General features: G+C 43.2%; 2 protein-coding genes across 3 annotated transcripts in view; both read left to right on the plus strand.

Annotated features, from left to right (window-relative positions):
• Window positions 1-1,210: 1,210 nt before the first annotated feature.
• Window positions 1,211-17,108, plus strand: agfg2 (ArfGAP with FG repeats 2). 2 transcript variants are annotated; one of them, XM_056369819.1, is made up of 15 exons: window positions 1,211-1,228; window positions 3,182-3,501; window positions 4,411-4,504; window positions 5,938-6,053; window positions 7,340-7,484; window positions 7,895-8,015; window positions 8,123-8,227; window positions 9,790-9,822; window positions 11,962-12,207; window positions 13,144-13,216; window positions 13,354-13,397; window positions 13,598-13,690; window positions 14,526-14,645; window positions 15,720-15,790; window positions 15,977-17,108. In XM_056369819.1, exons 2-15 carry the CDS (start codon window positions 3,335-3,337, stop codon window positions 16,022-16,024), a joined length of 1,476 nt encoding a protein of 491 aa, XP_056225794.1. In that variant the 5' UTR covers window positions 1,211-1,228; window positions 3,182-3,334; the 3' UTR covers window positions 16,025-17,108. The 2 variants fall into 2 exon arrangements, with proteins under 2 accessions (XP_056225794.1, XP_056225795.1); XM_056369820.1 differs by lacking the exons at window positions 1,211-1,228; window positions 9,790-9,822 and having other exon boundaries at window positions 3,153-3,501.
• A 125-nt stretch (window positions 17,109-17,233) lies between these two features.
• Window positions 17,234-24,253, plus strand: part of si:ch73-335l21.1 (insulin receptor substrate 1-B) — a 49,382-nt gene continuing 42,362 nt past the window's right edge. Inside the window, exon 1 of the mRNA XM_056369817.1 lies at window positions 17,234-19,912. Coding sequence (XP_056225792.1) covers window positions 19,564-19,912 — 349 coding nt within the window. The 5' untranslated portion in view covers window positions 17,234-19,563. The remainder of the gene's footprint in view (window positions 19,913-24,253) is intronic.

Here is a 24,253-nt window from a genome sequence, read left to right on the forward strand (position 1 = left end):
GGCACCTTGTGATATGTCAGTGTAGAAGTGGATCTGTTGGGTACCAACTTGTAGTCCGTCATATCTTTTGGCTAAGTCACGGCAAGAATTTATAACTCTATAATTGCCTAATTTGACACAAAGGCCATCATATCATTAAAAAATATTGCGTCATCTGAACTGGCATTAGTCAAAACTAAGACTTCCAGTCCTAAGTCAACAATAGACACTCAGTCAAAACTGTGACTTATAACATTATGACTTCTCTAGAAATTATGAGATATTAAATAAGAACAATGCAATATAAAGTCAAATACAAAGTCAACGGTTTACTAAGTCATGTTTAGTGTTGTTTAGTAAAACTCTGGACTTACTAAGACCTCATATGAGATACTAAGACGAACCTATGACTTACTAAGTCTAAAGTATAATAGGCCCAAGACACCAAACTTAAGAATTACTATATCAGAAATATGACATAGTGGTTAGAACTAAGACTTAATAAGTCGAAAATATGAGATATTAAGTTCAAATTTTGAAATACTACATAAGACAAGTGTATGACTCAGTATCTAACGACTTTGACTTCCAATGACCAACTTTTCTTCTGGCATGAAGGGGCTTCCATATTTCACAGGTGTCACAAAAAACCAAACAAACCATTTCAGCGTGTTGGGCAACCTTAAACAAGCAACTGTACTTTGTCATCATCGCCACAAACTGGTGTAATCAGACACTCTGAAGCCTGTGGTTGTAGCGCCAGACGCTCTGAAGCCAGCAAAATGTAATTACAGTGGCTCAACAGGCTTCTGTGCTCTTTATTTTTCTGTGTTGAAATGCAAGAACTAAACACTCCTACTCTATCTATCTATCTATCTATCTATCTATCTATCTATCTATCTATCTATCTATCTATCTATCTATCTATCTATCTATCTATCTATCTATCTATCTATGCGGTGATGTGTGTGGCTCCCCCTGCTGAACAGAGACAGTCACTGCAGGGTTAACTAGCTCATCTGAAAGCAACGTGACTGCTGTGATATTTATCTTCCTTTACTTTGGTTCGTGTTGCAGATTGTCTTTATTTCCCTGCGACTCTGTCTCTCAGAGGATAACAGTGACTCACAGGATCACACATACTGTGGTGCCTTCACTGACCTCGGCACTGATCAGACCGTTTCTGTCTGTGTGCCAGTGACTGAAAACCTCAGATATATCTTCATAGACGTCACGGAAAGGGCGTAAGGTAAGTCCCTTGTGTTGCTAAGTTGCCTCATCAAAATAAATAGTCCTGAGATGTTTTCTCTCTGCCAGTCACCGACGTCGCGTGGGAATATAATTTCGATGGAAGAAAAACAGGTTTAAAAAGAAAAACACCAACCACGACTTCCAGAAACAAATTGTAGGTCTCTTTATTTAATGTACAATAAAGATTCTCGGACAACTTTTTGTGAACTTTAAATTTACCAACTATAGTCATTAAAAAAATGCTTCGGTGTTTCTTTCCTTTCCCCAGCTGTCCTGAGCTGAGACCCTTAAAATAATCTGTCCCCTTTCTAGAGCGCGCTGAAGCGTCAGGAGCGCTGCGCCAAAAAAACACGCGGGGCGTGTGCGTAAATGGCGCATACAGAGAGTGCAGCAGACGCAGACACTCGGGGGAGACAGCTGCTTATGAAAAAGAAATACAACGGTTGTTGGACGATGTCAAACTTGGCTGCTCGACAGGTTCTTATTTGTCTTTGACAGGAGATCCCCTACGCATCTGTCCAAACGTCAAGTCGGACAGAATTCAAGGTGTCACATCCGGTGGGGGTTTCAAAAATAACGGCCTGGTTTGCACTGGACTTAGTTTTCAAGTCCACCGTGAGTGGGGTTTTTAAAATCCAGTGTAGCAACTTAAATGATATAAAAATCAAAATATCTACTAACTGGGTCCCTGTTGTGACTTTGACCAAAAACACATTTCTTTAAGAATATGCACCATGTAAGCATAATGAAGTATTACTGCAATATTAAAAGTATTAGAACCACATTTTGGTGACAGTCTGGTGAGGTTGGGGTTAATGTGCTGACCAAATAGTTTATGTCCAGCCAAGGACCTTTGGTACATGTCATTACCCATCCTTTCCCCCTCAACTTCTGTCATCCCTTCACTCTCTCCAGTAAGAAAAGAAACAGACAAACGAGATTTTAACACAGAGTTTCTCTCAAGACAGCGACTAATCAAGATCAGGTAAAAATGCAGGAGCAACCCTGCACTTTCAGTTTATTTAACAGTAATTGCTGATTATTTCAAAACAAATTTGCTTACGAAGACCAATCTTTAAAGTAAAACTGGAATTTTGTATGACACACCATTTGGAAATCCCCTTATACACGGCCTTTATACCAGGGATTTAAAAGAAGATAATCAAAACCTGTTTCATGAAGAATATAACTGTAACACGCCCTCTCTGTCATGACTCTCAGGTCCTTTCTAGAGATAATGTGTCTCAAATAAGACACTTGGTATTAGATCAGGTATTACACAAATCAGATTACTCTGATTACAAACAGGCCTGTGTTTTGAATGAGTAAATAGATACCACGAACAAGATGAAGCTATTAACGAAACAATCTCTGGTGCTATCCTCAGCAGATGAAAGTTCAAACTAAACTTTGAAACCAACAGGGCATGAAGTCCTTAAAATACTATAGAAATATAAACATCTGCAACGTCTAGGACGACTGAGCAAACTCCATCTTGATGAAGAAGATCATGTGACACGATCAAAAGCTCTAGATCTGCTACTATATACACTTTGTGGGCAGATTGTTGTGTAAGCTGCTGATTCCAAGGTCAAGAATGAAGTGTTTAAAAAGAAAGCTTGAATTTGACATCAGACAGACAAATATATTCCTTCAAATCTGACAGTTTTCACTTTTTCTCCTTTATGTGAAAGTGACCTGAAATCAGCAGATTCGCAGAATACACATGGAAGAACTGGAAAATACTTTGACCTACTAACAGTTTTGATGAAATAACCAGTGGTTATATGGGAACAGATTTTTTAAAGAAACAGGCAACTTAAAAGTGGAGTTGTCACTGTTATCTAAAGCGAACACCTGTCATTTGCTTTTATTTTGAAGGGAATATATAGTATTTCCGGTCTGTCTGCAGCTCTCTCTGTCTATCTTGACGCGCCTCTCCTCTGTGCAGCCATGCATTGGAGTGAAGCCGCATAAAAGCGCTTCCATAATGCGGGCGTGAGGTGCGCGGACGAGGGGGTAAACGGAGGGGATCCAGGAGGAGGACAGCGGCGTGTTACCGGCTTCACATCGAGCCTGGCCGTCAGGCACCGGAGAGAATAAAATGTCGAACCGAAAGCACCGGGACAACCAGGAGATCTGTGCCCGCAAGGTCCGGGAGCTGGCCCAGTCTGGAGTAAACAAACACTGCTTCGAGTGCAACCAGCCCGGGGTGACTTACACCGACATCACGGTGGGCAGCTTCGTCTGCACGTCGTGCTCCGGAATGCTGTGAGTAAAAACCCGCCGCCCCTCCTGGGTTTATTTACTGCACATTTCGCATCAGCGTGGAGACAAACAGATACTGATGGAGCAGCAGAGTAAAAGTAGGAGGCCTGAGATTACACCATGCACCATCCAGGGACAGATTGACAGTTTGCTGGCTTATTTTTTCAGCGTAAACAGGGAGTGATGGTGTGGTGCAACAGCCGTGGTTGTGTGCACACATTAATTTACGCAGTGTCTACCTCTCTCTTTCTCTCTCTCCCTCCCTCTCTCTCTCTCTCTGTCTCTGTCTCATGCGTGTCTTCCAACAGCTCCATAAACGACAGACCGCTAGTTGGTCATTTTCCAGCTCTGAGTTACGTTTCATTTCGTCATGGTGCAGGTTTGACACTACCTTTCTCTCCCCCCTCTCTCTCTCTCTCTCTCTCTCTCTCTCTCTCTCTCTCTCTCTCTCTCTCTTTCCGTCCAGGCTCCTCTCCGGTGTGTGGGCGTGGACATGCGCGTGTTTGTATGTGTGTGTGTGCTGTCACATTTTGTTCTGCATGTTCAGCCTAGTCCCAGCACTCCTCAGGAAGACGGTTTCAGCACTTTAGTGAGCGTTATTGCGCAATCTTTCACACGTTCAGCAGTGTCCCACTTTGTGTCCCCAGCATGGAGAGCGAAGACAGGTTCTGGTTACTGAAAACAAGATGTTTCTCTGTCACAAAGGGGTGTGTGTATGTGTGTTTGTGTGTGTGTGGCACCTGTTTCACAACAAATCTGCCCTTAAATTCACAGTCACGTGTTCAATACTTCCTCTCCCACCTGCTCTGTCCTCTGTCTTGTCTCAGAGGAAAGACTTATCTTACACATCTTCCTTTTTTTCTTCCTTATTTTACTCCAAATTCCTCTCTCCATCTCTCCTCTGTGTCCCAGGAGAGGCCTCAACCCTCCTCACAGAGTCAAGTCTATCTCCATGACAACCTTCTCCCAACAGGAAGTGGAATTCCTCCAGAACCATGGCAACGAGGTGAGTGACGTCCCACCTGGGGCTCCAGGTGGAGGTGGGACTTTGCAAAGACTTCTGTGGCTATTCACACTTGTGAGGTCATCCAAGGTCACGAAGCGAACGCAGCAGCTCATGAGTTTTGTGTTTTTTTGGTCCGAGTTCAGTTTTAAAACCGAAACTTTGTGGATGTGATATGGAATATGAAACGTCCCTTGTGGCGAGCAGTTGAACCAGCCTTTGTGGTCGAGCTTTTTTCTTGGGAAGAATGCTACTGCTGGGTTTCACACAGTGCCAAGAAACAAAAGGACCAGCACTTTGTCCCACCCAAACCACGATCCATTTCCTTTCTGTCTGTGTTTGTGTGTGTTTGCGCGTGTGTGTGTCTGTGTTTAGACCAGTGGTTCCCAAATTTTGTTTTTAAACCAGGACACCCCTTCATCGAGATTTTTTCTCACTCACTTCATATTTTGGCAAAAATATAATTTAAAGGATCATTATCAAAAATGTTGATGCCCAGAACACAGTCCAGAGTGACGTCTTCAGATCCCTTTTTTTTGTCAATAAACATAACATTCAGTTCACAACTGAGAAGCCACAATCAATAAATGAATGATATTGATCAAAATCAATAATCAGAATTTTTTCAGCTCAATGGCAGATATCGCAGACATATTTTTTTTTAATGGCCGAATATCGATATCAGACTCACTAAAATCCTGTATCAATCAAGCTAACCATGCGTTACTATGACAACCAGCAACCTTGAGCTGTCATGTGACCATGTGGTATATTCAAGGGCCTTTGTACTATGCAAATTTTTATATTTATTGCGTATCTCTTCTGTTTTAAAACAAAAAATGTGTAGTGTAAGTGTAACTCTAACTTCCTGTTTTAAGGTGGTGAAATGATATATAAGTAAACATGTGCAATAAAAGATGAAAATGAGGCGGCCCATAGCCCCCACCCTGGGAACAACTGGTGTAGGCAGCACTCACGCCTAGGCTTATATCACACAGGTAAAAGGTGAAGCGTTTCAGGCTGTCGAGATGAGTGCTGTCTGTTTTTATCTGCTCGCTGTTGGCCAGGATGTGTGTGCGTGTGTTTTTGTGTGTGTGTGTGTGTGTGTGTGCGCGTGTGTGTGTGTGTCAAATATAATGTGAGGAGAGGCAGAGGTGTGCATCATCCAGCTTTGACTCCTCATTGTCCTCTGATGAGTGATCATCACAGGCAGTAATATTTGCCGCACTCTGAGATGAATCACTGATGAGAGCCTGTTTGTGTTTGTGAGAGACTCGCTGAGACTAAATGTCAAACAAAAACAGCGATTGTGGTTTGATTTTTATGCTCCAGCAATTAGACACAGGACCCCCCCCCCCCCCCCTTTTTCTGATGCTGCATGACTCTCCAAGGCCACATGATTTTTAAGTGTTTTCCTGCTAAATGTGTGTGTTCAGGTCGGGAGGAGGACTTGGCTGTGTTTGTTTGACCCAAAGACGGACGGCTGCTCCGACATGAAGGACTCTCAGAAGTTCAAAGAGTTCCTCCAGGACAAATACGAGAAGAAGAAATGGTGAGGATTTTTCATCTGCAGTAATGACATGCTGATGTAACCAGGTAGGAGCGCTGGCTCAGAGGTGAATAGGCAACTGCAACTGGTGGTTATTTTAAGATATTGATCAATCTGCTGATTATTTTCTACATGAACCGATTCAAACACTTTCCTAAAGCCAAAAATATTCAGTTTACTCAAATATAAGATGAAGAAAAACAGCAAAATATTTTTTAAGGATAGCAGCTTTAATCCAGAGTGAAATATTTACTACAGACATTTACGGTGAATGAATCCTCAGGACTTTTTCCTCCTGTGCCGCCATGAGATTGACGTTTTTGTGTGAAATGTGTTGACAGGTGTTGGATGAATTACCACGAAAGAGAAAAACTGTTCACGTCAGCGTCTGACTTGTAATACCGAGTCAGAGATATCTGGAATTTAAATAATCTCTCCCACTTGGTGAAAATGTCAACAAACTGTCAGGCAGAATGTCTGCGAATGCTCCACCGCTGGCAGTTAACGCCACATCAAAATAAAATCCAATATTAACACTATTACAGTTCAGCTGATTTTATAGGAGCTGTGCACTGTTTACTTGTATCTGGCTTCACTCGGTAACAAGCTGCTACATGTGTCGCATCAAAAGTAACTGATTTAGGCTGCACAAAGTTAGCATCAGAGCTAAAGTGTGAACACTCCAAAGGTGGAATAAGAGCTGTTTTTCCTCTTCTTCCCATTATGCTGACTTTGCATGAACGCAACATTATACGTGCTAAACATCAGCGCGTTAGCATTGTCACTGTTGCATCTAAAATCTAACCCCTATTCTTGCTGTGAGCATGTTAGCATGCTTCAGTGTTACAGAACTGCTAGCATGGCTTTAGACTCTCAGTCTTGTTTTGGCATTTTTGCTTGGGGAAAAAAAAAAAGATGACTCAATTATAAAACATTTCATGGATTCATTCTTTGTCCATGGGCTAATCGATAAATAGACCACATGTAATTTTTTCAGCTGTAGAAGGGAAAGGGTGAAACAGGGCAAAATTAGATCCAAACAACCACCAATGATCTTTGTTCCAAAATTAGACATTCACAGTTTGAAATGGAGGCTCCTACTCAAGAAAATTAGCCCAAGGATATAATAGCTGCTTTCAGTGTGTGAAAAAACAGTTTCTGTTTTGGTTTAGCTTCGAGCCCTAGACATATTCTTAGTCGTGACGTTTGATGAACAGAGCATTAATTGTGCTTTTTTTATGAGGTTTGTTAGTGACAAAGACTCACTTTATCTCCCAATCTTTTTGCAGGCATTTTTCCAAAAGTAAGAACCGGAGAGATGTTGAGGGTCCTTGGAGCCCCGGGGTCCAGGCTGTGCCCCCTTCCCATGGTCCCTTAGCGAGCCAGGCCCCGACTCATAACCTGCCCCCCAACGCCAGAGCCACAAGGCCACTGGTAAGAGGCGTAATGTGTCTGGATTGTGCATGTGATGGCCTTAGAGAGTGATGGAGATAAAGTGAGGGGGGGGGGGGGTGAATCTACAAGGATGAAGATTCAAGAGAGAGAAAGTGAGCGGGTGGGTGTGGTAGAAAAAGAGGAAGTGAAAGAGACAAGTAGTTCAAAGAGAGCCAGAAAAGCAAACGAGAATAGAAGGTGAAGAAACGACCTGATTTCGCTTCCACACTGCAGCAAAGAGACAGGGACTGATGGGTTGGACAGTAAGAGGGCCAGGTAACCTCGACATCAAAGCCCCTGCGTATGAATTATTGAGAAAGCATGAAACACACTCATTTCTTCAGCCTTTGTGTCTCTCTTTCTACCTCCCATCTGCTTCTTTCTCTTTCTCCCTGTCTCTCCTCCTTTAGTCTCAGTCCCAGCTGCCATCATGGGATCGAGCGCCTGCGATCTCGCCTGCCGACATGCGGACCGACGTGTTCACCGCTAGGCCATCGCGCTCCCAAAGCTTCAGAGACCCCCCTCTGAAAGGTCAGGGGTTGATCTTTAGAGGAGGGTTAGATATTTTTGGACTATATCTGATCGATTCCCTCACTTTTTTGTCCTCTTATTCTATGTGTTGTCTCTCTGCGATACAGATCCCACCCTGTGCGGGATAGAAAGACAGCGGCCAGGCTCCCTGTCGTCAGCGCTGGGAGCTCAGAGCCACGCCCCCTCCTTCCCTGCCCTCCCACGACCATCAGGTGTGTCCCCCCCACTGGGCGCTTTGTTTTTCTTCCTTCTCTCAATATAACTGTAAAGTGTAATTTTGAAATATTTTTTATTGTGTTTTCAGAATATACTCCTTCATGCATCCACACAAACCCATAAATAACATTTAATGAATGATATAGTATGAATACACACTGATGGAAATTCATCCAGAAATCTGTCCAAAAAATCGTTGCTAAATCTTATACAGCTCCGTGGTTTTTGGTTCTGGTGGTGTGCTTGATTTTCAAACAAGCATTTATGAGATGGTAATGTAGTCCCTTCCCATTTTAGGAGAATCAGTCACTGTGCAGGCAAAACATAGAGAAGGCTGCAGCCTCAGCCGTGATCTGGGTTTTGGATATGTTGTTTTGAAATATCAGAAATCAATAATCAGGACTGGTTTATTGCTATATTTGATTTAATATGATTTTTGGAGAGATGTGCCTTGATTATCAGGTATTTAATTTGCTGGATTAGCCAAAACAGACATTCCTTTCTGGTTATTTTAACCTTAAAGCTACTCTCATGTCTGTAGAGTAAACATTAAGGCACAGCCAGCAGCTTGTTAGCTTAGCTTAGCATAAAGTCTGGAAACAGGGGGAAACAGCCAGCCTACAACACCACCAAATGTGTATTATCCCGCCACTGAAAATAGTCCCCAAAAAATAGCACTGTTTCTTATTGTTAGAGTAATGACTGCTAACAAACCTCAGTGCACAGCTGTTTCAGTAAATGAAAATGAAACCACAGATCAGTGAACCGTTTTTAAAGATTTACACCTTCAGTAGGAACCAATGGGGTTGGTGCTGAGTGGCATAGAAGTACTGAGACCAACACGTTGTTGGCATTGATTTTTCTATGGGATTTGTTAATGATAACAGAAATACAGAATGATGCCAGCCTTACCCTTTAAGCAGCTTTCATCTATTCATGGAAAGAGATTTGCCTGTTTACTACCAGTTCGATGAGGCCTGAACGGCAGTAGCCTGTGTCTGATGCATGTTAATGATGAATGCACTAAACCAACTGCTAACCTCCACGATGTTTGTTATATTTGTGAACCCAGTTCCTCTTTCCATTGCACCTTGATGTGATCTAAGAAAGGCGATGAGGCCGCATGGATTATCTCCTAAAAGTGGATACTATTCTGTTCTTTGAGCCTCCAGCGAGGAAATTTGGCAGTGTATAGTGCCAGTGTATTGTGTCAGTTGAATATTTTCATTGATTCTCACTGATGATGCTGTCCACTCATGGCTGTTGGCTCCAAGTGTCACTTTGGGAAGGATAAAGAGAGGAGAGGGAGTCATCATTTTTCAGCTTTTTCACCATTGTGTGGGTTTACAATGGGTCCATGTCATCATCTTAACATACTGGGTCGTCTTTCGTGAAAAGCAAAATTCAATACACCGCTTAGCTGGCCCACAGATGACAGCAGAGACGGCAGTTTCATATGACGTCAAGTGACACTTTCTCCTCTCTTTTCTCCTCTCCTCCCTCTGTTTAACCCCTGTGTCTATCTTATGTCACTCTCCTCTCCTCCTCAACCTCGTAGCCAGTAGCTCTTTCAAAAACCACTTCACTTTAGGTAAGACACGGCACCAACCCATGCATTTGAGTGTGTGCTGAATGGCTGCGATCAATAAGCTTCTTCACGCTGTATCATTCATAATAGATGGCCAATCTGTGGGCCGTGGTGGTACTGACCATGCCTCACATGCATGTGAATTTGACTTGATTCTCGAAGCAGTTTGAGAAAAGACACAGCACTCTACACTCTATATTAATTTAGCCACTCGAGTCACGGGCTGGCCAGTGTCACATGCTGCAATCGGAGTCGATATTTTTCTTCATCAGTCAGCTTTCCCACTTTAAAGCTTGGATCTGAGGGCTGAGCGGGTCAAGGAGACGCACACACACACACGCACTGTTCCCTCAGAGGAAGAAGAACAAGTTTAAAGTAATGTTATTTTTAGGCCATAGCTGCTCCTGCCCCCGTCTGCGGAGGGCTGCTGATATTTCCCTCCACGTTGGTCTTGAAGTACTTAAAAACTATGTAGGACACAGCTGTAATCCCACAACACACATTAACATCACAAACAAGTATTGTAGGAAGTTCAGGTGCGTTTGCAAAGTTAGGCTGTATCTCTAAACTCTCCTGGAATGTATGATCATATCCCAAAAACACGCAGCTTGACTCTCGCATGCTTTATATCTTCAGATAATCTGTATCAGGTCCAGTATAGTCTGGTCTGTGTCTCTGACTCGTCATCTGACAGAGGAAAACACGCTGTGTTTTTATTTGAATCCCCAAGCTAACATTATCCTAGCATGCTGTTTGTGGAAAGCTTGCTACATGGAAAGATGTTAATCGTAATTTCCTGCCTTTGTTACCGGCTAACAGTTTTTTTTTTTTTTGTTTGGTGCTTTGAAAACTCTCCAAGAACTTGTTGGCTTGCTGCTCTGCCGCTTGACTTTTTGTTAATGCTTAACCATGATAGTGATGCATTCTCGTGATATGTCAAACTAACCCTGCCTTTGACAAGCCTCAGCATGGAAATGTTAATGTAGCATGAGATAAATTGCCTTATTCTAGGTTGTTTTATGTTGTCTGATTCACTTTTTATTGAATGTGCACATATAAATAATTATATATTTTTTATTCTAGTTTATAACAATAATTGCTAGCATAAAATCAAACTAATGTCCATGAACTGATCTGGATTTAACATGATAACAAACCAAATTTCTTCAATAATATTCCTCAATTGGTCTCTATTTTTTTGACGAAAAAAAAATCGACATTTAGTAGCTGTTCTGTAGCTTTTGATCACATCACATGAACTTCCTCAGCACATGGAGTTTGCTCAGTAGATGGTAAAATTGACTTGTTTTCAGAGCACCTTCAGGACCTCTTGACCATGTTGGTGTAAAAGCTGAAGTGATCAAAGGCCCCAGGACAGTTACTAAATAAACCTTGTGTGATTGTATCGTCAACTGTTGTTTCCAAGTCAAGAGTGAACTTTCAACCTCAGATTTTATGTTAAATGGACGAGTGTTTCCAAAAAATGTAAAATTGAACCTCTACAAATTCAACAACTAGGAGCATTGGGGAAAAGTCCATATACTGATGGAGACTATGTGATTTAAGAGCTACTAAATGGACCTTGTAGGGAGATTTTCTTTCTCCTCACAAAGTCCTTTTGAGGTTCAAAGTTCATTCTTAACCTTGAAAGCAGCAACTGAGAAAACAATTACACTTGGAGTGAGATTGTAGGTCCATTTAGTATCTGTTCTGGGGCTTTTGACCATACCCATGATCATCTTCAGCAGATGGAGTTTCCCAGTACTCAGAAAAAAATAATTTTAATATATAGAAAACTCAATCTACTGATGATTGAACGTTACAGAAACAGTCACTATATGGGCCTTCATTTTATATTTGCCTCTGCATTAGTTTCAAAAGTAACATGATATTCTTACATTTTTTCAAAATTTTATTAAACTATGAATATAATTAAGTATTATTGAATTTTTGCTCAGCCCATCAATCACTTTGAGGATTTGTAATCCTACTGTTTTTTTTTAACTTGTAGAATTAGAGAAAGAATAAAATGACTTTGGCTCTGTAGATTTAAGTTTCATATTGTGAATTACATCAGTAGAGCGTCTCAGCTTTTACCTGCTGCCTTTGCACTGAGTCTCAGTCTTGTTCTCTCGCTCTCAGGTCGTACAGTATCAGCCTCTGGGGCCACGGGGCCCTTTAGGGCCTTCCCCAAGTCTCTCAGCGTGGACTTTGGAGGTATGAGCCATCCTCAGCCACAGCCCCTGCCCCAGTCTCTGTCCCAGCAGCAGCAGCAGCAGCAGCCTGCCAGTGTTGGCCAGACAACACCCCCGGTGGGCGGCTCGAACCCCCAGGACAGGTACGCTGCCGTGTCGCAGCTGGACAGCGTCTTCTCTGAAACGACCACAGGTGGGAAAATGTCTGAATTTGTGACTTTTAATGTTCATGTTACCACTAGACTAAACTACCAAACTGTATGTTAAGTTTTTAAAAGTACCTCCACCTCACCCTCCTACAACAGTAACATGCTACATACGCATTTGATGAGCTGCATCAACAATTTAATAATGTATTAACTAGCATTAGATCAGTCACAAGGGCCATTGTTCTGCAGCTACTCTTACTTACAGTAAGTAGGATTTTGATTGCAGGGCTGTTACTTATAATATAATATAATATAATATAATATAATATAATATAATATAATATAATCATTTTTACATTGTTTTATTGCTACTTTTACTTAACTGAAGGACCTGAGTATTGCTTCCACCACTGTGCAATAGATAGATACAGAGGCAGAGGGAGTGTTCGAGTGTGTGCATGTGATATAGATTGTCAAGGCCGGCTCAACTATGTTGCGTAACATCCTTACTCCAAATGCCAAGGCTTTTAGCAGTTGAATTATACTCATTGTATTTGCTCCAGATCATGCACAGCCTGACTTAAGGCGCCTTCTTGATTTGTTTTCAAAATCAGCTGTATTTGTCTAATGACCAAGATGCAAAGGATTCCTTTTGAGCAGCCCTCAAGCTTTTCTACAAGAAGCTTTGTTGTTTTCCACCTTCATCACATCCTCCCTTGCCTGGCAGAGTAAGGAGGTTATTGATTTTCTGCCCCAGCTCACTTTGATTCATATCAAGCTGAACACAGAGACCATATTTTATTCCGCATATTTGTAATGCTTTTGTTCTTTGATGACTTACATGCTTAAGATCAACTGTTTGAACTCATTGCGAGATTTTTACCCACAATTCAAAATAGTAGCAGCTCTTGATTTCTTGAATTAGCGCTCATTAGAGCCCTGAGGTTATGATGTGGTCAGTGTGAAATGCTTGTTTGCAGCTCCACCTGCTGGTCCTCCGCAGTACAGCGCCATCTTTGGCAGCAGGCTTTCATCCAGTTCGACTCCTGCCAGGTAGGAAAAAAAATAAAATAAATAAAATCGTGTAAAATCAGCTTTTGTTTAACATGGCAGATCTTTAAATTTCCTGTGTGTGGAGCCCTTTAAAGGTCATACTCTGATTGATCTTCCATTTTTCTACTTTTCCCCAGTTCCCCTGGTGTCGATACACACTCCAGCTCCCAAACCTTTGCGAGTAGGTACCGAGCACGAGCTGCATTGATCCTTCCTGCTAACCTGCACTGTATTTACACTCAGCTCCATCATCTTTGGAGCCACCCAACACCCCTAATTAGGATGCATCTGTTTGACTCAGAGCAGCGTTGGTTTGAATAGGCAGGAATGTACCCTGTTAACCCCACACACTGTGAATTATCTCCCCCCTGTGTGTCTCAGATTTCCCCAACCCATTCAGTTCCAGCTCCAGCTCTGCTTCCCAGCAGCCTGTTGCCCTCTCCCCCAGTAACCCCTTCAGCAATGCCTCAGGAGGTGAGACTCATGTCCATGGCCCTTCATTTATCTCTGTTTTCTTTAAGGCTTTTAATCATGTTATACATACTCGTGGATGTGACAATTCATATAGACAGGTGAGATTTAAACTCCAATTAACAGAGAGAATGCAAGATTGCTTAACGAGATACATCTGTGAGAGAATCGTTCAGAAGCGCCACCCCCCAAAGAGGGAGGTGTGGCCATGACGACGGCATCACACGATGACAGACAGTTAGACTAAAAGAACAAATACCACTACTACAGAGATACGTGTTAATACTTATGCACCTTCGTATTTCCTCAATAGAGAAAAAGATGAGTTTGAGAATAATTAGACATGAACTGTGAATAAAATGCTCATAGGGTTTGAATATTTTAACCTGTGATCGTGTGTCATTATTTTGACAGTTTTCAGTTTTATTGACATAATCCAGATGCTGTATGTAGAACCTCTTTCCTTGTTATTCTTAAAATACTGATCAATCTTTGCAAAAAATACTTTATCTGTCCCGCAAGGAGCAACTTTAGAGGCAAAAAAAATAGGTTTGTATAAAGATGGAAAGAGAGAAAAGATAGAAGATATAATGGCAGCTGATTGTCAGTGTCCTATCCATCCATTTGAATTATTCAACCATACTATGTGTTGATGTATTCAGTTTACATCCGACTGGTCAGATAGCTCATTACTGCGTGATGCGGCCTGCGGGCTCTGCAGTATATACAAGACACGCTTCTCCGTCGGTTGCCTTTTCATGTGATACCAGCCGACGACTGTTGAATTAATTATGTGTTGCCTGATCTCACGATACGTGGGCGTCTCTCTTCTCCCCAGGTGACTCCAGCGCGTTTGTCACCTCGCCCACCTCTGTGTTCCCTCCGTCTGCCTCTTTCCCAGCGCCTGCCACCCAGAATGCATTTCCTCATGAGTCAGCCAGCAACCAGGAAGCCAATGGTAACTTTTGTTATATTATTACTGTATCTGTCATAGTCTGATATCTTATGTGGGTGTTGTTTTGTCACTTTTGATGATTTAATTTCAATAGCACAGCTTTTGTGCGTAAATACGTTCATGTAAAATTTAACTCTATGTGATAAATCTCAGAGAAGAATGTAGCACTGGTAGAAGTGGTGGTTAATTGTATCACACAAACAATTTCCCAGCAAATACGAGACACTAAAAACATTGTCGCAGCACAGAACCGTTTGTCCAACATGAACACAACTTCTTACATTTAACAGCGCATCGCTAACGAAGAGCTTTGTCCTCTTTCCCAAGCTCTGCTAATTAAGTCTGCCACAAAGACACTCCACTCTGAGAACACAGCTGTAATCATCCAACCGCAAGAAGTTACCAGAGATTTTCATTAAAAAAATATAAGCCTTAAATCATCATACGATCAGAAATAAACCCGTATCACATAACAAACAAAGCCTTTAATCTTCTAGGAGAACATTACAGTAAATCGAATGGTGTACCTGAACACAACACAGAGGTCTGATAGAGATCTTTTAATCCTTTTACACATTAAGTTCCACACTGTAATTATTTTTTAATGAGAAAACATGTTCATAATTTAGATGTGCACTATTAATCAACAAACCATCTTTGCTGACATTGTGCATAAGGAACAGGTTGAGCTGAGGCTCACAAACATCGCTCTGTAACCTGCTCAGGAAGATGAGAAATAAAAATCACAGCACACATGGGTAAATGACAGGCTTACACCCTCTCATATACATTTAAGATAAAAACAAGAAACTGCACACACACTGCAGCACTGGCTGCCTGTGTGACACCTACTATATGTGAACCGCCTGCAGATCAAACACTGGGAAGCTGTGAAGCTGCAAATGTTTCATTATTTCAACAGTGACCCACAGCAACAGTCCAAGAATACCAATTCACACATCCAGTACGGAGCTGCTGCTGCTGCTGCTTCACCTTCTTATCTGCGGTTTCTGGTTTCAGTGCTGTGTTCACACCACGTGTTATTTTCTCTCATGTTATGCGTGCATCATGTTGCAGGTTTTGCCTCCTTCCCTGCGTCAGACTCTCAGCCCAAAGTCCCTCGGCCGATGTCGGTGAACCCGTTTACTGTGAGTACGCGTTCACTGCCTGGCAAACAAGTGCACTTCAGGGGGATAAAAGAAAGTGTGTGTGTGTGTGTGTGTGTGTTGGGGGGCTAATTGGTATTTTTTGCAAGTTCTTCTTTTCCTGCAAACTACAGGAAGTATAGTAAAGGCCTGCCTGCTCATTCTCACCATGCCTCTCTTGTCTCTTAGGGGAATGTTTACCCCAGTCGAGGGACGTCGCGAAATCCTTTCATCTGACCCCCCCCACCCACCCACCCTCTCCACCCCCCCTCTCCTTACTTCACCCACCCATCCATCTCTGGGAACTGAGGGAGAAGTGAACTTGAGGAGTCGCTGCCATTTCAAAGCCTCTGGAGTATTTTCACCCTCTGAGGGAGGGTGTGACGTCCATGCAGACCCCCCCCCCCCCTTTTCTGTCCGTGTTTACGTGTTTGTGGAGGAAAAAAAAAAAGTGTGTGAATGTAATTATGAAATTTGTGTGTGTATGAGAGGGTTGGCTTGCTGTCTTTGTAACACAAGACAAACGTCAGAAGGTGTTTGTGTGCCAGTAGACGCCACCTCAGGGCTCTGTGGGAGTCACGAGTAAACGACGCCTCTATGATTTTTGCAGAAACACACACTTTATATACACACACACACACACACACACACACACACACACACACACACATACATACATACATACATACATACATACATATATTACACACACACGTTGCTGCTGCTGCTACTTTGCTTTCATCTCCTGCTAAAAAGTGCAAAAAAAACCCCAGCCCGCCGGTGAACACCTCAGTGTTGTCTTCTGCTTTAAAAATGTTTGAGTCTCTCAGTCGTCCAAAGGAAAAGCCAGGTGAGACTCTGACCCTGCATCATGAGTTTCTACAGATGGTTACAACCGCCTTAACAGCCTCCTGATGCATGTGAATTAGCGTCGAAAGATAAGACGGGCTTTCCTCTGTAATGGGTGTGTGGAACGTGTCTGCATTCGTCACTGTTTTTTGTCAGGTTTCCTTTGAAGGATAATCTATGTTTTCCACTCTCAGGCTGCATGCGCTTAGAGGGCTAAAAGGAGATGCTACTGAATGTAAAAGCAATTTCAGAATAACTTGCGTAAATGTGTATGATGACTTCATTGCTTCATGTACCGGACCAAAATGTTCTCTGGCTGTTTTTTCGTTTGACATTGGAAATTTAATTTCCCCTATTTTGCCAAAAACAAAAAAAAAAACAAACAAAAAAAAGACAAGAAAAGAGATTCATGTAACAACGTCTTTGTAATGACAAGTATTCATGTTCATAAAATCAGTTTGTTGCTTCTTAAGTCAGTTTGGCTGCGTGTTTCTTTTTGTTTGTTTTCTGGCTCATTTATATGTAAACGTGTTGAAATAATCGCATAAACAAAAATACAAGCATGAATATGAAACAGAATATTCTTGGTGTGACAGAAACTTGTTTTTAAAGGCTGTAATGTTCCCTTAAAACAGCAGGGGGCGCACGGTGTCCACTTTTCTCTGACCTCATGCACAAGGTTACTTTTGGATGCATATTGCATAACAACATACATACTGCATAAGCATACAGTACAAAGATAGAAACCCTTAAGAGCTATCAGAGTGGCTATTATTAGACCCATTTGAATTATTTACTGTGGTTTTAAATTCAGAGTCAAAGAATGCGTGTTAGTAAGCTGCTTTATATGCATTTTTTTGAGCTTTATCACAGTTAGAGATCGAGGTTTCACTTCTCAGCCTGTCAGTCTAGACGGATAAAAACATTGTGCGCACAGACAGTCTGAGTGGCACCAATAACACACCTGTAAATTTCTCATTTATCCAATTACAGCAGCTTAATCTTCTGTTTGTCAGACACTTATATGAATCAATAATCATAGGAGCAGCACCGTGTTTCAATAGGACTCAGTGAGTTCACTGTGACCTTTGATTTTTTAATATTTTTATACAACATCTCACAGTATTAATCACTCATATCATGTAGTAAATGATTGTGTTGCATAATGTGCAGGGTGTTGCAAAAAAAAAAAGTATGTTTATATGAACGTATTAATACAGGACAGAAGGGGATTTTTACAATAAATAGAACAGGATGGACTCATGGAAGTGCCAACACTGAAATCTTACTCCACACACACTGGAACTGTCGCTGCGTTCAAGTGCTGTGGGAAATCCGGATTGTTGGTTGAGTGAACCTCAGATAAACTCTCTAGGTGCAATAAAAATGCAACGAATATGAAAAATGACGTTATGACAGCACAAGAAACAGAACACAGAAGGAAAAACAATCGTTTAAAATGAAATAAATGAAACAAAGAACTAAAGGAATGAAACTGAAAACACTACTTAATATACAATACACTTTGCTTACACCACATTTTATGCATGAATTGTACAAATAATGTGTGTAAAAATAATCTTTCCAGTAGAAAAGTCTAAAAGCTTTATTACTGTAAACATGACTAGAGCAGAAACAAGAAGACAGAGTTTTATTTGGCACCAAAGCTGCTACAGGGAGTAATTAAATGATAACATTTATTATTGGGTGCAACTGTTTGATATTCAGATTTATGATGTTAGCTTGATGTTAGCTTTAAAATCCACTGTATATAGAGGCTATATTAAACAAAGGTTTATTGTGTGTTATTACTCACAATGACTAAGAAGAAACAGAGACAGTTCAGTTGTTTAGGGAAGAGTTCCTGAAATTAAAACACCACTTAAAAAACATGAAAATAAGAGTGGACTGTCTTTGTCTGCTGGTTTGAATAAAGAGTTATTCTCAATAATCTATGCAATTAAAATGGCATATGTGATATTAATATAATACAGTACATTGCTAGAGTTGTAGTAATGTACAGATTATTACCACGGACTGTCGCTGTATATATTTGTGAGTAAAGCTTCTGGTTTTTAGTTTTAGTTCGGTTTCTGGTTAAGATTCTAGTGATTTAAGTTTCTATGATCCTATTTTCTTGTTTTGTTTTATTTTGTTTTTTAATGACTGCCGCAATGTTCCGCCCGTATCAATACATTTCTCTATCACTACAAGCAAGCGGAGGAATGCACAAAAAAATGTTGACTCGCAGGCTGGGAGCTCTGCTGTCCGAGCTCTGGCTGTGTCAGTGAACGCGCCGTGTTCCAGAGTACTAGTACAGCGGTGAGTGACAGTCCTGCTCCACGGTAGCTGCTCCGCTGCTCTCCACACCACGGCAACAAGACCAGAGCCGAGCAGGGCAGGGGTGGGGGGACAGACAGCCTGAGAGACAGCGGCAGTGTGCGGCAGGACGGGCTCTGCACTCTGTGATGTGCAGTAAATGGGATTAAACCGCTCAGACAGCGCTTGGAAACACTGGCAGCAGCGGCGGCGGCAGTAGTAGTAGTAGTAGTGGAGAGTAGGGGGAGCTCCGCGCCGAGCTTCGCCGCATGTGCTCGTCCGTGTGCGCCTGGAAAACTTGCGCTGGGTCGGTCCGCAGGAGAGAAAGAAGAAAAACAACCGAAAGAAGAGGGACACCGACTATAGCTGCAGCCGCACATTAAACCCTGCTTCAGGTTTGACCTCCGGGGACTCGCAGTCGCAGCAACCCAAACCGACCTCTGCCTCCCCTCTCACATGCCTGCGTTGATGTGGGAGAGAGGGAGGGGAGCGGAGCCGGGGGATGTTTGAATTACCTCGCTAAACTTGCAGAAATACTACAAGAGAAATAAAAAAGTTGCGTTTGTTTTTTGTTTTTTTTGTGGGAATTAAAGGACATAGTGGGTGTCATGGACAACCAAGCGGGCGAGCAGTTCAGCTGCGAGGACGTGCGGAAGAGCGGCTACCTCCGCAAGCAGAAGTCCATGCACCGGCGGTACTTCGTGCTCCGCGCCGCCTCGGAGCGCGGCCCGGCCCGCCTGGAGTACTACGAGAGCGAGAAGAAATTCCGCGGCAAGGCCCCCGTCCCGAAGAAAGCAGTGGCGCTGGAGACCTGCTTCAACATCAACAAGCGGGCCGACTCCAAGAACAAGCACATGATCGTGCTCTACACCCGGGCCGAGAGTTTCGCCATCGCCGCGGAGAACGAGGCGGACCAGGACGAGTGGTACCAGGCCATGGTGGACCTGCAGTGCAAAAGTAAGCAAAAGTCCAAACAGACTCACACGAACACACACATGCACATGCTCGCTCTCATGCATGCATACACACACTCAAAAGTGCATGCTGCTCTGCTTGAGAGGAGAAACGTGGCAGCGTCTGCAGAGCAGCAGAAACGCACGGGACATGCTTCATTCCAGTGTTTTTGACAGTATGCAGGGATTACTGAAAAACCATCACAGCTTGCCAAGACAAGTTTACATAGTTTGTGTCTGTGGCGTGGTTGCACTTGGAAATGATGAGGACTTCAGGCTGGGTAGTGTCCATTTTTTTTTTTTTTACACTTTTTAAAAACGGGTTGGGATTGTTTACAAACGTCCTCTGACAGGAGTGTGTGTAAACATGCGCCTTTAAGCTGCACAGCTCGTCCTCCCCAGCAGTCCTTATCATGCTGGTGTCAGGCTCGATATTTGCTCCCAGTTGCCCTCCAGACTCGTTGGGTTCTTGTGTGTGGGGGCCTCAAGCTGTTGTGTGCCTCTTCTTTCCCAAGTCAACTGCTCAAACACACCCTGCCCTCTTGTTTACTTTGCCTGCTCTGCTTTTCTGCTGACACTGCAATATTACATCAGGCGTTGATCCCAGAAGAGGCGGAAAACAAAAATGTCCCAAAACTAGTCAGGGGAGAATAGACGTCCATCTGCACCTGACCGCTCAGTCAAGCTTCTCCTGCAGAGGATTTGTCAGATGTTGCCTTCACGTGCAAATGGCCTGAACTACCCCCCCCCCCCAAAAAAAAATCACCCTTGTAGATTTTTTTTTTTTTCTTAGATGGTGCCTATCAACCTCTGTGTAAACACAGCTGTCAGAGCAATAGTGGTGAGCACAGCAACGTCAAATCACCTGCTCAGGCCTTCTACCCCCCATGACCACACACACACACACACACACACACACACACACACACACACACACACACTGGGAGAGACCAGACAGGCCACAAGGGACACATGACGCAATCTTGGCAAACGAAGGCTCGAGTTCAAGGTGCTTCTCTTACACATGACCTGCTGCTCTGTTACATAAAGCAGCCTGGAGAGTGATGGTGGGTGGGGGGTGGGGGGGTAAAACACCTGAGGAGAGAGAATGAGGCCAGCCCGCACTGATCCTGATATATCTTCTTTAATATTCCAGTTTTCACTTGGAACCACAGAGAGCAAGTTGTTTCAACAAATCTGTCTGGTTTATAAGCTCCAAAGAAGCTGCAGGCTGCCAGTAGGTGCATTAGGGGAATCTAGTGTAACCCCTGCAGATTTGAAGTTGGTGTCAACATCGTGCCCCCCCCCTGTTGCTTTAGCACAACTGTGGCTGTGTGTTTGTGTGTGTACAAGCCCACTCTTCCCAAGTATTTGACGAGCTTCCGCAAGACGGGAAAGTGAATAGACAGATGTTGGAGCGGAGATGTGAGCCCGGGGAGCTGTGAGAGGCTGACTCTGCAACCTTTTTCTATGCACACTTTTTTTTTGTTTTTGTTTTTGTTTTACATCTCCAAAGTGTGCAAATAGTCCGATCTACAGTTGCTAAGTGCTCGTGCTCAAAGGTCAAACGTCCCGGTTTTACAGGCAGCAGCTCAGCGGGTGAAGAACCTCTGCCCTTCCAAGGGAACCAGACGAGCGGCCCGGCCTCCACCATCATCAGGCCGTCGCTGTCATGAGTTGCCTTTTTTGAAATTACAGATCCGGTGTGCAGAGCCGAGCGCACTTTGGGGCTTCTCGTCTCCTCTCTCTCTTTGTTGCCTCAAGTGTTGGGTTTCTCCTGTAAATCACTCGCTGACAATGACAAAAAAGGGCTGCGGCTGTGCTGCTGTGTAAACTTGCACGCTGGCAGGCATTTTCTTGTGGTATGTGCTGCAGCTCACACACACTTTCTGTTTGTACAAGAAGGAAAGAAAAAAAAAAAAAAAAGGAGGCCACACAAACACACACAGACACACACAGACACACACACATGATCCAGCCTTGGATGGAGGGTGGGGGTGGGGGTGGGGGGGGGGGTGGGGGTGGGGGGATGTTGCTGTTGCCTAAACCTGCATGTGTGAAAATAGCTTAAACACACACTCATGTTGGACACTGTCAGGATTCCTGCCTGTAATAACCCTCCTCTGGTATGTGCAGCTCGTACACAGTTTCAAGTTTTCAGTGCCTGTATGTTGATTGAACCCCCCCACCCCCCCACCCCACCCCGCGCACCCTTCAACCCCCCCACATCCCCCTCCACCCGCTGTCTTTCGTGCCTCATCTACACACAGTGCCACTCCTCTGCTACTGCCAGCGCAGTGAAGTATGTGTCCTCCACTTGTCCCTGCGGACCGAGAACAGGGCAGAGCCTGAGGGGGCACAGAGCCAAGAGATGCTGCACTGTCTGTCTCACATAGTTTCCACAGGACCACTCCCTCCATTTGATACCTGTGTAGCCGCTCGCTTCGCCTCTCTCGGGCTCTGCCGGTTGCCGCGGGCGCTGAGCTTCTCAGCAGTGCGTCTCAGCTGGAGGTGGAATCAAAGTTTTGAGGATGAAGTTTGGAATAATTTGAGCGTGCACAGCCAGAGACTCCTCAGCTTGCAGGATGGTGCGCATGCATAAAGTGGAAGCATAATAATTACAGTGGATGCTATATAGTGAAGCTCCATCCATACTGTGCTCCATGCCTGGGAAACTCACCTAAAGCAGCCCAGGACCGGTCCGCTATCACACAGCCTCCCCCTGGAGCCGGCGGTAATTACACAAACACGAGCCAGCTGCCGTGCAGGGCGATATTAGGATCCCAGTTATTTATTCAGCTGAGTCCAGTAAGACCCTTTCGGGCAGCGAGTACAGTATCAGGCTTGAGGGCAGCTATTTGCTCAACTATTAGGAGTCAGTGGAGTGTGTAAATGCTTAACCTCGACGAAACGGGCGGAGGTTCGGCCCACAATCGTTGTTTGCCAGGAAAACTGTCTCGCGGCTCAGGCACCACCTCAGGACTTGTTGTTGACCTCAATAAAACAACATGGCAGAGTCAAACTTTGGACAAAGCGGCACCAAACAAGAGAGACACACTATCTACAAACACACCCACCCACACACACACACGCAGATAGGCTCGATGTAGCAAAATAAAGACACAATCAAGAACCAGATAAAGTCAGACAGACCAATCCAGTGAAAATAATCAGCTGATTAAAAACGTTCATGTTTGTTTTAAAGGGACTGTTCATCCAAAAACATAATAACATAACACTTTTACTCTGACAGAACAAATCTTAACTCAAGGTCCACTTACTAGCTTTTTCTGAGCAAACTTCCTCCACTGATGAAGACCTTAAAATGTGGTTAAAAGCTTCAGGAAAAAAGCTGGTAAATGGACTTGGAGAGAATCTATTATTCCAAGGAGAAGAATGAATTTTCAGGCTCGAATTGTTTTTATTTTTCATCCAGCGTCCAGCTGAAAGAAGAAGTCAACCGATTGATAACTTCCAATTATTTTCTTTATTAATCGATTATTCGTTTAGTCAATGAAATGTCAAAGCAGATTCAAACTCCTCACAGCCGGGTGTGATTTGTCTGTCCATCAGTCCAAAACTGAAGCATCATATTTGACAAAGACGGGAAGCAAACTCTCACATTTGAGAATTTTAAACCAGCAAATGTTTGATTTTAGCTTGAAAAGTGTCTGAAGCGATGAACGCTGCTTTGTTTCTCTCTCATTTATAATCACAGCTCAATGTCTTTTGGGTTGTGGATAGTTGGCGGGACATATTTTAAGCCGCCGGCCTTTGGGATAACGATAACGGCAATGACTATTTCTATTTCTTGACTGTTTCGAGGAAGGTTGTGTTGTGATCTTTAGAGGGTTGCTGACTTCAGTGCAGTACACTAAAGCTGCGTGGAATTCAGTTTTCTGTGTTCAAAAAAGAAAAGAAAAGAAAAGACATTTGAAACACTGAGAAGCAACATCTGTTTCAAGATTTAATGATATGGTTATTCATGCTAATCCACAGACCTCAATGTGAACAGATTTTCCTTCGAAGTAAATCTGTTTTCAGTTGGGTCTGTGGATTATCGTGATGTTAATTTTGACACTTAAAGTACCACAGAACAGATTCATGATTGAGGGCGATGTGCCACAGTAAGCTGCTGCTAATATTTCCAGATCTCAGCAAATTGGTTTGAAGAGAAGTTGTTGTTGTTTTTTTGTTTGTTTTTTTGTGTGAATTGGTCCTTTAATGATGTGTGTCAGAGTATGAACTAGGACGACTCTGTCAGAGTGGCTGCTGCGGCCAATGAGATGTGGATCTCACCAGCGGCTCGCTGAGCTGGCCGATTAAACGCTAAGCTGTGCTTAAG

The sequence above is a fragment of the Seriola aureovittata genome, chromosome 23 (assembly GCF_021018895.1).
Source record: "Seriola aureovittata isolate HTS-2021-v1 ecotype China chromosome 23, ASM2101889v1, whole genome shotgun sequence".
NCBI lineage: Eukaryota > Metazoa > Chordata > Actinopteri > Carangiformes > Carangidae > Seriola > Seriola aureovittata.